This window comes from Poecilia reticulata, linkage group LG22 (assembly GCF_000633615.1).
Source record: "Poecilia reticulata strain Guanapo linkage group LG22, Guppy_female_1.0+MT, whole genome shotgun sequence".
NCBI classification, from domain to species: Eukaryota; Metazoa; Chordata; class Actinopteri; order Cyprinodontiformes; family Poeciliidae; genus Poecilia; species Poecilia reticulata.
Window position 1 is genome coordinate 11,657,590 of NC_024352.1, and position 13,754 is coordinate 11,671,343.

Below are 13,754 nucleotides of genomic sequence, written 5' to 3' on the forward strand. Positions count from 1 at the left end.
TATATAGAACAAACACGACAACAAGTCAAGAATTTTACAGCTGAGTATAACGTCCAAATGACTTGTACCAATGATTTAGTCTTAATTAATTTTAACCATGGCTGATTTCCTGTTTGAGTTGTGATGCTTTTATTTTGAAGGCGCCGCTTCCCTTTTAACTGTTAGCGCAAATGCAGCTTAACGGCAATCAAAAGACAGAGTAACGGAGCTTATAAAATATATTTTATTATGAGCAACTTCCTTAATAGAGGCACAAGGTATGTTTACTATCTAAATAAGTATATGCTTCAAATTTTGTGGGACTCAAACTATGCATTTTAATTACAAAAGTAGAGTTATTTTAAGTTTTAAACGTTTTTAAGTTCAGATTTATTACTATTGGACTTACAAATCATCAGTAAAGGGTCATTCTTCATTCAGGGCGGCATGCTACAAATTATAGGCCTGACTTGATTACAAAGCCTTTGCTTCTCTATCAGCAAATGAATACTTGAAAATGAATCAGTGGATGATAGAAAGACTAAAACAGACAGATACAATGAAATTGGTTTCTGATCGGCCACAAACTGAGCAGGTGACACCAGGCAAAACTAAACCTGGTCTGGCGCAGGCTAGCTGCGATAAATCGCCATGGTAACTTTTGTGCTGCTGCTTTTGTAAATCCGAGTCCAGACACAGCCAGGATATCCTCATCCACTATCCTGAAACAACCCTCGGGTTTGCATTTTTGCCACACTTTGAATGTTTCAGTTCATAAACAAGCTTTAAGGGGAATCAATTTGAGAATAAAAAAGAAAGCATTTTTATGAATATTTAGTTTTCAAAATGTAAGACCAACATACAACTGTCTGACATTAAGTTTATTTTAGCAAAATGCCATAATGATTTAATTTTAAAGCGATTAAATATATATTTTGTCCTTATCAACATCCTCAAAGATATATTTTTTTCTGCATTTTCAGTGTGAAAATATATCACTGCATAAACATATTTGCCTGTCATGCTCCTAAATATATGAATATTCCTTTATGAATATTCCCTTGCGTGTCAAAGCTTTTGAGCAGAGGTGGAAACCACTTGGAGAGCTACGTGTCTCTGTGCGTCTGCTTCTGACATCACCCCTTCTGAAGTTACAGATATGGCAATGCCTCTCCTGGAGACGGCTTAGTCTTCTTGAGACTGGAAGACTAAAGCAGGCGTCGTTATGTCGCTCAACTGGTCGTCCAAGGAGCAGAAAACCCAGAACCAGCCGTCAGCGGCTGGACAGAAGCGAGCGCGCAACGACGCGACGGGGAACAAGGTGACGGTGGTTCTCGGTGCGCAGTGGGGAGACGAAGGAAAAGGGAAAGTTGTCGACCTTTTGGCCACCGAAGCTGACATTATCTGCCGATGCCAGGTAAATATCAGAATTTGGGATTTTTTTTTTATTTGGTGGTTTCAGTGACGTGCCTTTTAGAGGGTTTGCACATGTTAGAATAAAAGCGGGCATGTGCTGACGTTCAGACTGGAAAACACCTGGAAATCAAGTGTGCTTTCTGGAACCCTTATCTTTTAGCAAGTTTTTTTTAATTATTATTATTATCGGTCGTTGACTGATGTAACAATAATTGTGGCAAGTGTACCAATAAATGCAGCATAAAGTGGAATATCATTTCCATCTCATGTCAAATAATTAGGAGAAGTAACCTCGGGCAGGTTTGTTGTCCAAGTACATTGACACACAACATTGTAAAGGTCAATCGTACACCGAGACACACTCAACCCTTTCAGCAGTTGGGGTATTTTGCTTTCTTCGCTGTCGGGAACTGGTACCCTGTGTTCTGAAGGCTTTAGACCCCCACCCTCCGGGCCGGAGAGGTCACATTCTCTGGCTGGTTTGATATGTGAGAAGGCCAGTCTAGTGGGGGGGAAAGAGCAGAGCGCCAAGCCTGTTAAATTGGGTTCTGGAAAAGCTTGGTGGTTACAAAATGTCACCATGTCTCACACAAATATGAGACTTGTCATTGCCACTCAGCATTCTGATGTAACAATACAGTAACATGCATTGATGCCCACTGAATCTTTTCACATTTCTTTATGTCACGAGCACCAGCATCAATGAGCATATTTTATGAGGATTTACCTGATAGACCAACAAAATTACTTCTTATATAATTACTTACTATTCTATAACATTCATAATTCCATAATTACTGTGGACAACAATAATCTAATTTTCTTCACAGTTTCTCAGATGAATTTAGGTCTGGACTTTGAGTGAGCCATTCTAATATAAGTGTTTTGATCTAAGCCGTTCCGTGGAAGCTTTGGTTGTATCTCTGGGGTCCTTATTCAGTTCAAAGCCAAATCAGTGCCCCAGTCTCACATCTTTTGTAACTTCTTCTAGGAATGCCCTGTATGTAGCATCATCCATTTTACCATCTAACTCTGACCAGTGCCCCTGCCCCTTGATGCCGTCACCATCATTTTTCACAGTGGAGATTTTGTGTTGAGATTAATTTCCAGTTTTAGTTTGATTTACATGTAATTCCTAAGTTCAATTTCCCTACAATCTAAGCAGAGGACTTTCTTCCCCATGTTTGTCTTCAGTAGGGATAATGGAAAACTGCATATGAGACTTTTTATGGCTATCATTGGATATCCCAGAAAAGGTATACAATTATGACGGAAGAAAATGGCAACATATTCCTCCACCTGAGCTATTAATCTTTGCAGCTAATTCAGAGATGGCATGGATCTCTTGGCTGCTCATTGGATTAATTCTCTCTTTTCCCAGCAAATCAGTTAAGGTGGATATTCTTGGTAGATTTTCAGTTGCGCCACACTCAGACATAGTTTTCATGTGAACAGTCCTCAGAGAAATGTCCAAACTTTCATACATTGCGTTATATTCCAGTCCTGTTTTAAACTTTCCCAGAACTTTATCTCTGGCCTGTCTGGTAGGTTCCTTCACCTTCATGATGCTTCCTTGCTATTCTCTGTTCTCATAGGACAGCTGGATTCATACTGAGGTTAACTTACACACAGATGTACTTATTTGGTAATTAGGTGTAAGGGAATTGTTTGCACTAGATTTAATTTAAGGGGTAACACAGACTGATTTCAAACCTTTAAATTTTTGTCTGTAAAAACCTCCACTTTACAGCCATTCACTACATTGTACTGACTTATCGGAAAACATCCCAATAAAATAGAGTGAAGTTTTTGGTTGTAGCATGACAAACTGTGGAAAAATTCATGAATATATTTGCAAGGTGCCATACATTTACCATTACTTTTACAGGGGGGCAACAATGCAGGACACACAGTGGTAGTGGACGGCAAAGAGTATGATTTCCACCTTCTCCCCAGTGGAATCATAAACACCAAAGGCATTTCACTCATCGGTAACAAGGCTTTACTCTTATGACTCTTACAGAAACTGAAGCCTTCACAGCATTACTGAGTCTTTTCCTATTTTTCCTTTAGGTAACGGAGTGGTCATACATCTACCTGGACTGTTTGAAGAGGGGGATAAAAATGAGAAGAAAGGTATTTTGTTGTAAAATACTTTTAAAAGAAAGTCTGAAGTATGGAATTGTGTTCTCATTTAGATGTGATTTTTATTCCATGACCAGGTCTGAAAGGCTGGGAGAAGAGACTGATAGTTTCAGATAGAGCTCACCTGGGTAGGCACATTTCCTTCAGATAACTATCTGTCGCAATAATTGTGTGTTTAACAGAATTAAATCTTATCTTTCCCCTCAGTCTTTGACTTCCACCAAGTTGTTGATGGCTTACAGGAGACAGAAAGACAAGCGCAGGAAGGAAAGAAGTGAGGAATACAAGGAAAATCAGAATTGGATATGTTCCTAATCTGTCCTAATCCTCATTAATGCTGTGTCTTATTTTCCATGACAGCATTGGAACAACAAAGAAGGGCATTGGTCCAGCATATTCCAGCAAAGCTTCTCGCATTGGGCTGCGTGTATGTGACCTGTTGGGCGACTTCAATGACTTCTCCACCAGGTATCAATAAAAGAAAAATATTCCAACATGTCAAAGTCTTCCATGTACATGGATCATACTATTTTGAAAATTCTTTTCAGATTTAAGAATCTTGTGCATAATTACCAGTCCATGTATCCCTCCTTGACAGTTGATGTTGATGACCAACTAAAAAAACTAAAGGTAGGTGTGGGATTTTGTTAGTCGTGGAAAAGTATTCATAATCTTTCATAGCCCTTGACCTTTTTCCACAGTTTACTATATTTCAATGTATTTCATTAGGTCTTTATGAAATAGGCAAATGCACCTAATCTGGCCACCTACTCAGTATTAATACTTTTGAGAGTATTAATACTGCAAAACACCAAGATTATCTCATTCAATGAACACCGTGCAACTTTCAAAGCTTCCAACTTTGAAAGTTGCTATAAAAGTCTTTTGTTTCAACTATGAAAGTGTTTTGTTTCACAAAGGATTTTGCAGAGCGATTGCGCCCAATGGTCAGAGATGGAGTCTATTACATGTATGAGGCTCTTCATGGACCTCCAAAGAAGATTCTGGTTGAAGGGGCCAATGCTGCTCTTCTTGATATTGACTTTGGTAAAACTTCATCATTCCAAAGTAATCTTGAACACATAACATAGCATGTTTTTAGTGAAGACCAGTGATGCTGCATTTTTTTTAGGCACATATCCTTTTGTGACTTCATCAAACTGCACTGTGGGAGGGGTGTGCACTGGACTCGGCATCCCACCACTCAATATTGGTGATGTGTTTGGTGTATCCAAGGCCTACACCACCAGAGTGGGAATTGGAGCCTTTCCCACAGAACAACTAAATGTAAGACTTTGATGTTTCATCAATAATTTGCTATCTGGGAAAATTTGTTTCTGCTAATATTGCTAACACCGTGTGGGTATTCATGTCTAATAGTGTGATATCCTTGACTCAAAGGAGTCAAAGGTGGTATTTAAACAGAAATGTAAACCCAAAAATGTATTGTTGGATCTTATGATCACTTAAAACTTAAAATTAGCAATTATTTCTATTGCTGATAAAACAATACAACAGTGAACATTAGTTATATTATAAGTTGTAACAATGTTTTACGGTTACATAATGCAGAATATTACACTTATCAGGAACTGTGCTTTTTTAGAAAGGAACACAAAGCTAACAAACTGATATTAGCAGCTTAACTAGCTGGACAAGTTGCTGAAATAGTTAGCCTGCACTTGGCTATGTAACAAGCATGCCGCTCATAGCTTGCCAATTGCTTTAAATCTGGATCACCTATTTATTAGTAATGATTGGGACTTCTTTAGTTTTCACAACCATCTGTCTGTGTTTATTTTGTCACATTCTGTGACAGAAAAATGCATCTGTCTCGATGAGGAAAGTTCTCATTTCAGTCATCTGATTGGCAGTGCACAGCTGCAGGTGGAGAGGGGGCATTGCTGCTAAGCTTTATAGTTCTGCTCTAATACTTGCTACAATGTAAGGTGGTCTCAATCCTAAGAAAAGTACAAACCTCAAAACATCTTTGTTAATCTATGTTTGGAGTACAAAAACCTAATTTGGGTTTTACCTGTCTAAGTATTTTAGAGGTTGTCTGAAAGATTATAAAGTCTAAAATCCTTTAAAATAAGCGGGAAATACTTCTTTTGCTTAAGACCAAACTGCTTTCTTCAAATGCAATACCATCTTCATGTTATTACCTAAAGGGAGAATTTCCATGATTTTTCTAACCGCTACCTAATTCCAAAGTGACCGAACTTACAAATAAGCAAAAAAAAAAAGATCTTGTTTCAGAGCAGCTGACAGATTGTTTCTTCTTGCATCATATCCATCTTAATCTGAAGAGCATCTTGGTTGGTAAATGGTGGTTAAAGCTGCTTTACTCTTAGCTCCACACAGTAAGACAAAATAATTGCGCCATCAGTCTTTCATTTAAATTTCTTTAAGCTACAGAAATGGTGTGATAGAAAATGTAAGAGTATGAAACAGTAACTTTTGAAAACCTTAGTATATGGGGCAGCATTGGGATTTTCAGTCTGACACGTACAGTGTGTAATTGTGTAAACAGTTTATTTCGGCTGGTGCAGCTGTCAGATTTCTCACACCACATATTCTTATGGATAAATTTAGGGCCAGATTCTTGGTTAAGGATATTCTTACTATAAGAGCCGGAATTATGTTACCTTTTGCATGAACTGACCAGAGAGTTAAAGGTCTGGATGTCAAATCAGCTTCTTGCATGTGTGATGCGTTATTGTCATTTTCTTCTGTGTATGTTGCCAAAGTAACTACTGCATATGTAAACTGACGTCATTCAAGTCCTTGAAGTGACAGAATGGCCTATTATTTTCTGTTCTCTGCAGGCAGTTGGAGAGTTACTCCAGACAAGAGGTCATGAAGTTGGCGTGACCACAGGAAGGAAGCGGCGCTGCGGCTGGTTGGATCTTGTCATTCTCAGATATGCTCATATGATTAATGGCTTTACTGCGTGAGTATCATGAGAAGCTTAAGTGAAGCGTAATTCATACACTTGGAGTCTTACACCATCCTAGTTACCGTTTCAAGAGATAAAACTGAATCGAATTAAGCGTGTCGTGTCCCTGTGTCCACCAGCATTGCTTTGACAAAACTTGATATTCTGGATGTGCTTGATGAAATTAAAGTCGGAGTTGCCTATAAACTTAGTGGGAAGAGAATCCCTCATTTCCCAGGTAATAATAGAAAAGAAAAAAAATATAGAAAAGATTTATGACATTGCCTGATTGAGAATGCCTGCTCTGTTTTAATTATAGCCAACATGGACATTTTGCACAAAGTGGAGGTGGAATATGAGACCTTCCCCGGTTGGAAGACAGACACATCTGCAGCCAGGAAGTGGAATGATCTCCCAGCCAAGGCACAGAGCTACATTCGTTTCATTGAGAACCACATTGGAGTCCCCAGTATGTTTGACACGAAAATCTCAAATCTTCAAACTTCAGTTTCTACTGGAGTTCAAAGATTAACAATTAATGTTGTCTAGTAACAGACACAATAAACAAATTTATTTAGCTTTTGATGATGACTTCTATAGCCATTTCTGATCATCCGTTTCTCTATCTCATTCCAGTCAAGTGGGTTGGTGTTGGAAAGTCCAGAGAGTGCATGATCCAGATGTTCTAAACCAAAATACAACTCACAGAAGAAAGGACTGGCACAAAGGGGCATGTTTTAGCCGCAAAGAAATGTTCTCTTTGAAAAAAAGAATTAAAAAAAGAGATATGTATACAACAAATGAGATGTATCAATCAAGTGTTTTCTGAGGCAATCAAACATACCCGGTTTTGAAGGTGCTACAATGAGCAGCAATATAAAAGCTTACAGGAATGTCCTCAAAGCTATCAACAAAGTTTCTATCTATCTATCTGAACTAATGTATATGTAAAGAAGATTTCCAAAGCTTGATATACTAAATTATAATCTAACCCTACATTGAACTTCCCTATAACTTTTTTTCCAGATGAGCTAAATGTTAAAAGTGTTTGTTCACTAACAAAACTCTGAGATCTCTGTAAATTTGTATTTATATTGAAAGTAAATTACAAACAGGTGGACTATATTTACTAATTAGATCATTTCTGATTGCTTGATTGGCTGCACTAGATTTTAGGGGTATCTGAGTCTAGCGAGAGTAATACTAAAGCCTCATGAAGCAATGAAGCTTTCCAGCCCTTTGCTTTGCAAAAAGGTTCATTACTCGATGCTTCATTCATTGCTCACTAGTGACATCTGCTGGAGAAACTGTAACAGTCTTGTCACTCAGGTGGATCATGCTTCCAAAAATTACTAAATGCAATATTGTCAAAGTTTTCATCAAACTCATATTTAGTAACAGGAGAATCAATGAACCCATATTTAATTGTCATATGTTTTAATTATTAAAATTATTTGTAGCCAATCTAAGCCTGGTTTATGTTGAATGTCAGTGGTTGTATTGGGTTCTTTTATGTCAGATTGATTTGACAATAAAGACATTTGACGTTTTGGTGTCTCGGGAGTGCTGTGCCTGTTGGGGCGTTCACTTTTTCTTGGATTTCTAATTGGCTCTGATCCCTTGTATTTGCATGTTGAATTCTTGTTCTGCAACAGGATTAAATCTGTTTCTGCTGTGAAAGACTGATATATCTTTGCTAATTAGACTACAAATAAAGTGGAACTTTGCAGAAGGTAAGAAATTGGGAGGTGGAGAGGTTAATTATTGTTATCTAAGAAGAATTTTATTGTGAGGTTAATCTCAAAGTATTCCCAGATGTCAGAGATTTTCCTCTTGCTGGCTCCATTTCAGACAATCAAGTTTGTGTAGCACATTTCAGCAACAATGCAGTTCAAAGAGATTTACATCACAAAATCACAAAAATATAGTTATAAAAAAACCATAATCTACAATTGAGAAAACTAGTAACAAACATTACATTTTGATGAGTGCCATCATCAATACACATCAAATATGTTGGTCAATGTTCATTTTATTTTGGTCACTGAAGACAAATATCCTCCTCTGATGCGCGACCAAATGGACAACAACCCATGATGCAGCACGGCTCATCGCGCTTTTATTTTGAAAACCGACACGCAAAATGAAGCACTCACGTGATCCATGTAATGCGAGGCCTCGTTTGTTGCCAGTCACGTGGTTTTCAGCAAGACAACACAAGCCTCGAAGCGGGGCTTCATCGGACACGCCCTCTTTTTACTCGGTACAAGCCTCGAAGCCTGGATTCAGATAGCCTATCACTAATTAATACCAATGCTGCAGTTTTCAGAACTCTATTAGTAAAATATTTTGAAAACTACAAATCATTTTCCTCTCACTTAACAACTGAGTCCTACTTTTGTTGGCCTTCTACATAAAATTAAAAGAAAATGTTCAAATTTAAGTGCCTTAATATAATGTTTCGTTTATTTGGTAGTATAAAAATACAAATACCAAATTTGTATTTGACACCAGTTATTTATTTGAGAAATGTTTAGGCTAATTGTTTGTTGTTGGATTTACTTTAGTAATGTTCCTCATCTTGCCTTTGTCCCCCACATGTTAAAACTATTTTATGTTCAAAATTTAAGTTGTGCTCTTCAGTTTCCAAATATTTTCAGTGTTAAAGGAGTTTAAAGCTTAGAATATAATAATCTTTTGCCGGTTGTTTTTTTTTTATTCGTTTTATCAAAAGAACTGAAAACCAATTCTGAAAGCTAAAAGACCCCAGTTTAATCACTTATTACAATATTTTCGACGGCCCCTGAATGCAACATCATGTCCTTAAATGGGTTTGAAAGTTGATTACATGGTACAAGAGCAGCAATCTGAGATTGGAGCTTGTTGTCACATGACGATAACGTTCTGGTTGTGATTGGCTGCTTTCTGCCTCCTGCCATTTTTTCCCGCAATAAACAAGTGTGGAGGTGTTAGCGTAGCTAACAGGGGACTGCGCATTTACCAGCTAAAATGCCCAAACGAACTTATCCTTTTCCTGAATCCTTCTCTTCCCAGTACAAAATACACATTGGGCAGCGGGAGATAAACAGTTACGGCGTGTTTGGAAATAAATATAGGCAAGAAATTTACGGTAAGTAAATGGTTGTGGACGACGTATCGCTGTTGCTCCCTGTTAGCCACGGTGTTAGCTTCGTTGCGCACATTTGGTTGTGGTTCTCTGCATTTGCAGCTGCTGTTTACACACTTGTTTTTGTTAAACAGCTTATTGAGTCTCTTGTGTGATTGTTTTGCTCTTTCTGTCTCTTACAGAAAAGACAAAGAACCTGCTTTTCAATGGTGCGAAAGCTGTAGTGGGGAAAATATGGACTGGAGAGGAGAAGTGCCCAGATTCACAGTTTAAAGAACAAAACACTGCATGCAGTCAGACACTCCTGAGAGGACAGACACTTATTGGGCAGGATGGGAAACTCACAAGAACGCATGCTGTACAAGGTAAGGTCAGGCTGTAGTGGTCTCATGGTCAAACATGATGCACAGCAAAGATAATTTAAATATTAACTTTAAACAAACGCTGTGAAGAACAACATCTCATCTGCAATACACGGTGGTGCAGGACTAGACCAGAGGCCAGATAAACTTTCCTGATAACCGTAACATGCAGCCTGCACAATAATTAGGTTTCCTGTTTTACCAAAACAAGCCTGAAACGGAGAGGATGTAACCGGAAGGATGGTTTAGGTTTTGTAAATTTGTGAAGGGGAGTATAATACATGACTCCCACAATCTTATTTATGCACTTTTTAGATGCACAAAGATTACACTTTTGTTTATTGTCTGCATTTTGTTCTATAATTTGTGGTTTTATGAACTACTGTCAGCAGAGAGCTGTTTTGCTTCGTAACTGTGTGCCCAAGCATACAGTTGTTGTCTCCTAACTTGAAGCACTTCCACGTATTAGTCAACATTGGTCTACAACTATTTGGACAAAGCAGATTCAAAGCAGATTTTAAATCGGTAACTCAAAGCCAGTAAAAGTTTTGATCCAAACACTACTGACTTTTAAAGGCACTTTACATTCCGATCCATAAATGCTTCGCGGTTGCAGGAAGGCGAACTCTTCTCACACACAGCGGTTTGAAGGAACATGTAATGGTAAATGTAATTAATGCCCTGTCTGTTGTTGTTTCTACATTCCTCTGCACTGGTATGACTGGTATGTACCAGATGCTTCATAAAGCTCAGATCTACAACATTTGCTTTTACTTGTAGGCTTTGACTTTGATTCAAACCATGATTTCAGCTGAAGTCCAAGATGAAATTATTGCTTCTTGACTTCTGTTGGTTTTAAGTAATTACACAGTTGTTTAAATGTGTCTTACACCAATGATATAGCTACAAAACATGGATTGGAAGAGCTTACCTGTTTTCTTTTTCTGGCAGAAACATTGTTTAACAGTTGATGCTTTGTGCCAGCAGATGTCAGGCTTGGCTTGTGCTTGCAAGTTTTTAATGTCTGAGCCTAAATGGGTGTATTTTTATGTAGGTGTGCCGGCGGCTCCCACAGGCTGCTGTGTTTGTCATAAAAACCAGGGTTCCAGGACGCTGTGTTCCCAGTGTGACAGACTGGCTTGTGCTTCTTGTACCAGACAGTGTTCCAGCTGCTGCAGCCCGTGCTGCTCTGTCTGCACCATCATAGAGTAAGTTTAACTTCTCCCCTGTCTGTACTTATACATTGTCTTGCAAAAGTTTGAATGCTCCTGGGATTATCCGAATATTACAACTACAGACTTTTCTGGGGTTAAATGGGATTGTAACAGTGACCTTTCCTGTAGAGGTCCAAGAGTCCAGCTGTTTTTATCCTGGTATAAAAACTATTACTCGGCAAAGGCTTTAGATGAGGCAGGTCATGTCAAATTTAAAGGAACAAATAAAATCTCAAATATTGAAGAGCTCACAGATTATTGAGAAAATGGGAATAGGATGATACGACTGTAAAACTACGGTATGGTCAGAAGCAGCCATTGTTGGGTTTATGGAAAAATGTGGGAAAAGAAACATTTTTGAAAGAAAATATGTGTTTCAGCCACAAGTCTTGCAAAGCATACTTCATCTGTGGAAAAGGTTCTTTTGTTAGATGAGACCAAATATGAAAATGTTAAAGGTTTAAGGATGCATCTGAAAGACGCCGTATACGAGTTGTTAGTCTGAAATGGCTTTTTTTATATACTTGTTTGGTAATGGTAGAAACTAGCAGAGTGGGCTTTAATCTTTGTAAGTATGCCAGAAATATTTTATACTGAGTTTCAAAAAAAAAAGTTTAATAAAATTTTTGCTGGATGGCATTTTTGTAACTAAGCACTGAGGGACGTAGATTAATGTTACATATTCTCATGACTGTCATTCACATTTACTGCCAGAAGGGGTAGACAAATCCTCCCAAGGCAGCTTTTAAATGTTTTCCTTTTACTTTGGACCTTGAATTTAAATTTTTCTATCTTTGCTATTTAACTTCATTGATTTACTCAATTATTTTGGCATTAATTTGAATCCTGAAATAAGCAATTAATAAATATATTTTGAGTTTTATGCTTGACTTGCATTAAAAGGATAAAACACCAGAAGCTGACTATATTTTCTTAAACTATTGCTGATGAATCTTCACAAGTCATAAAGTCTTCAGATAACATCAATAAAGATAAATTGTGCTGTAAATGATTTGCATCTCTGCAGCATTTTCAGCCTGGTGAAAAAAACCAAACTAACTGAATTTTGAGAAAGTTGGATGTTTAATTCTGTTGGACTAATTAAGCAGTTTTCATCTGATATTTAACATTTTAAACCCTCTTCATTCCAGTTACAGCGGACCATACGATGAAGTGCTATGCTGCAGCTGTTCAACATAAGCAGGACCAACAGGAAGGACCAGATTGTGTACTTGATCATGTAAAGTTGCCCCCATGAGATATTACAAAGATTACAGTGTAAACGTGTTTTTATGACTGAAATGTATTCTTGTATATATGTGTTTCATTCTATAATGAACTGAAATAAACTTGAATGTTTTTTTTTTTTATTAAGTCCATTTTACTTTGTAAATTTTGTTTTGACGGCATTAAATAGCATATTCTAATTTTTCAGATGTTTTTTTTGGGGGGGGGAAATTGATGTCTCAGTTATTGTTTCCAAATTGGATATATGTTTTTAAAAAAGACAGAGTCACAAGTTGAAGAAGAACGATCTGTTGCTTTTTTTTAAATTCCAAAATAATGCATAACACAAAGTCTACCCACAACAAAAGTATTGATATATTTAATTAAGTCTATTGTTCAAATTAGAGTTTGAGTGAATACTTATTTATTTGGTAGTTTACCTAGAGAGAAAAGTAACCTGAAAGAGCTTGGACCCCTAGCAAAGCAACACGTTACAGGGGAATTTAAAACGACTCTGCCTGTTATTTACCACACAGGGGAAGCACCATCTGTAACCCATGGACGTAATTTGAAACACTTACGACTCTACCAGCCTTTACGTTACATTTTGCAGTTTCTGCTCCAGCTCTGACCAGCATTACTCTGATGCTAACTATGCTCTGTCCTTCTGTTTCTCAGAGAAACGATCAACAGAATACATTGGGGAGCCATGAATGGATTGTGAAAGTCACATTTATCCATACAATATGCTGATTTAACTTGTGAGGCTTTGCCTGCACTGCAGCAATGTAGTTAAAACATAAAATAGGACACCTGTCAGCAACTTAAAACAACATAATTGCCACTACTGTTAATTTCTCCAGATGTTTAGACCTCTAAAAGCTGCGCATGGTGGGAAAGGTGCAGTGAAATATCTCATTCATTTGGGTAAATGTTTGCTGTGAGTAATTATTACTATGCAATCTGCGGGCATCAGCTGGTGTTCGGTACCGACAGTTGACACAAGAGTTAAAACTGCTGTAAAAGAAATGTTCTTGCTTGATCAACTGTATGATTGTAAAATAAAAACTGCAAGCAGGATTGTTTCCAACAGAGAGATCTTTTTTGGTTGTAGATCTCGCTAATGTTTTCTGCATAGTTAATCTTTGTAGCAGAGATGCTTGATTGATCTACTTTCAGTTTCGCATCCAAGTAGTTACAATTCATTCATCTTCATAATCGGACCAATGAGGGGGCCAACTCAATGCTTTCACGTACAGGAGGGCTTTTCGTTTCAGAATATTCCATCTCATAAGGGGTTTATTTATTTCCTGCTATTTGGCACTAAAATATGTTGAAAATATTTA

General features: G+C 37.6%; 2 protein-coding genes across 2 annotated transcripts; both read left to right on the plus strand.

The window, feature by feature from the left end:
• The first annotated feature begins 1,099 nt into the window (after positions 1 to 1,099).
• Positions 1,100 to 8,028, plus strand: adss1 (adenylosuccinate synthase 1). The gene is made up of 13 exons (XM_008399442.2): positions 1,100 to 1,396; positions 3,284 to 3,386; positions 3,469 to 3,531; positions 3,618 to 3,668; positions 3,748 to 3,814; positions 3,901 to 4,008; positions 4,089 to 4,170; positions 4,461 to 4,587; positions 4,673 to 4,827; positions 6,369 to 6,493; positions 6,619 to 6,716; positions 6,798 to 6,947; positions 7,115 to 8,028. Exons 1-13 carry the CDS (start codon positions 1,205 to 1,207, stop codon positions 7,165 to 7,167), a joined length of 1,374 nt encoding a protein of 457 aa, XP_008397664.1. The 5' UTR covers positions 1,100 to 1,204; the 3' UTR covers positions 7,168 to 8,028.
• Positions 8,029 to 9,408: 1,380 nt separating this feature from the next.
• Positions 9,409 to 13,488, plus strand: siva1 (SIVA1, apoptosis-inducing factor). The gene is made up of 4 exons (XM_008399443.2): positions 9,409 to 9,608; positions 9,788 to 9,970; positions 11,022 to 11,175; positions 12,333 to 13,488. The coding sequence occupies exons 1-4, from the start codon at positions 9,488 to 9,490 to the stop codon at positions 12,379 to 12,381; spliced, it is 507 nt and encodes a 168-aa protein (XP_008397665.1). The 5' UTR covers positions 9,409 to 9,487; the 3' UTR covers positions 12,382 to 13,488.
• The last annotated feature ends 266 nt before the right edge of the window (positions 13,489 to 13,754 follow it).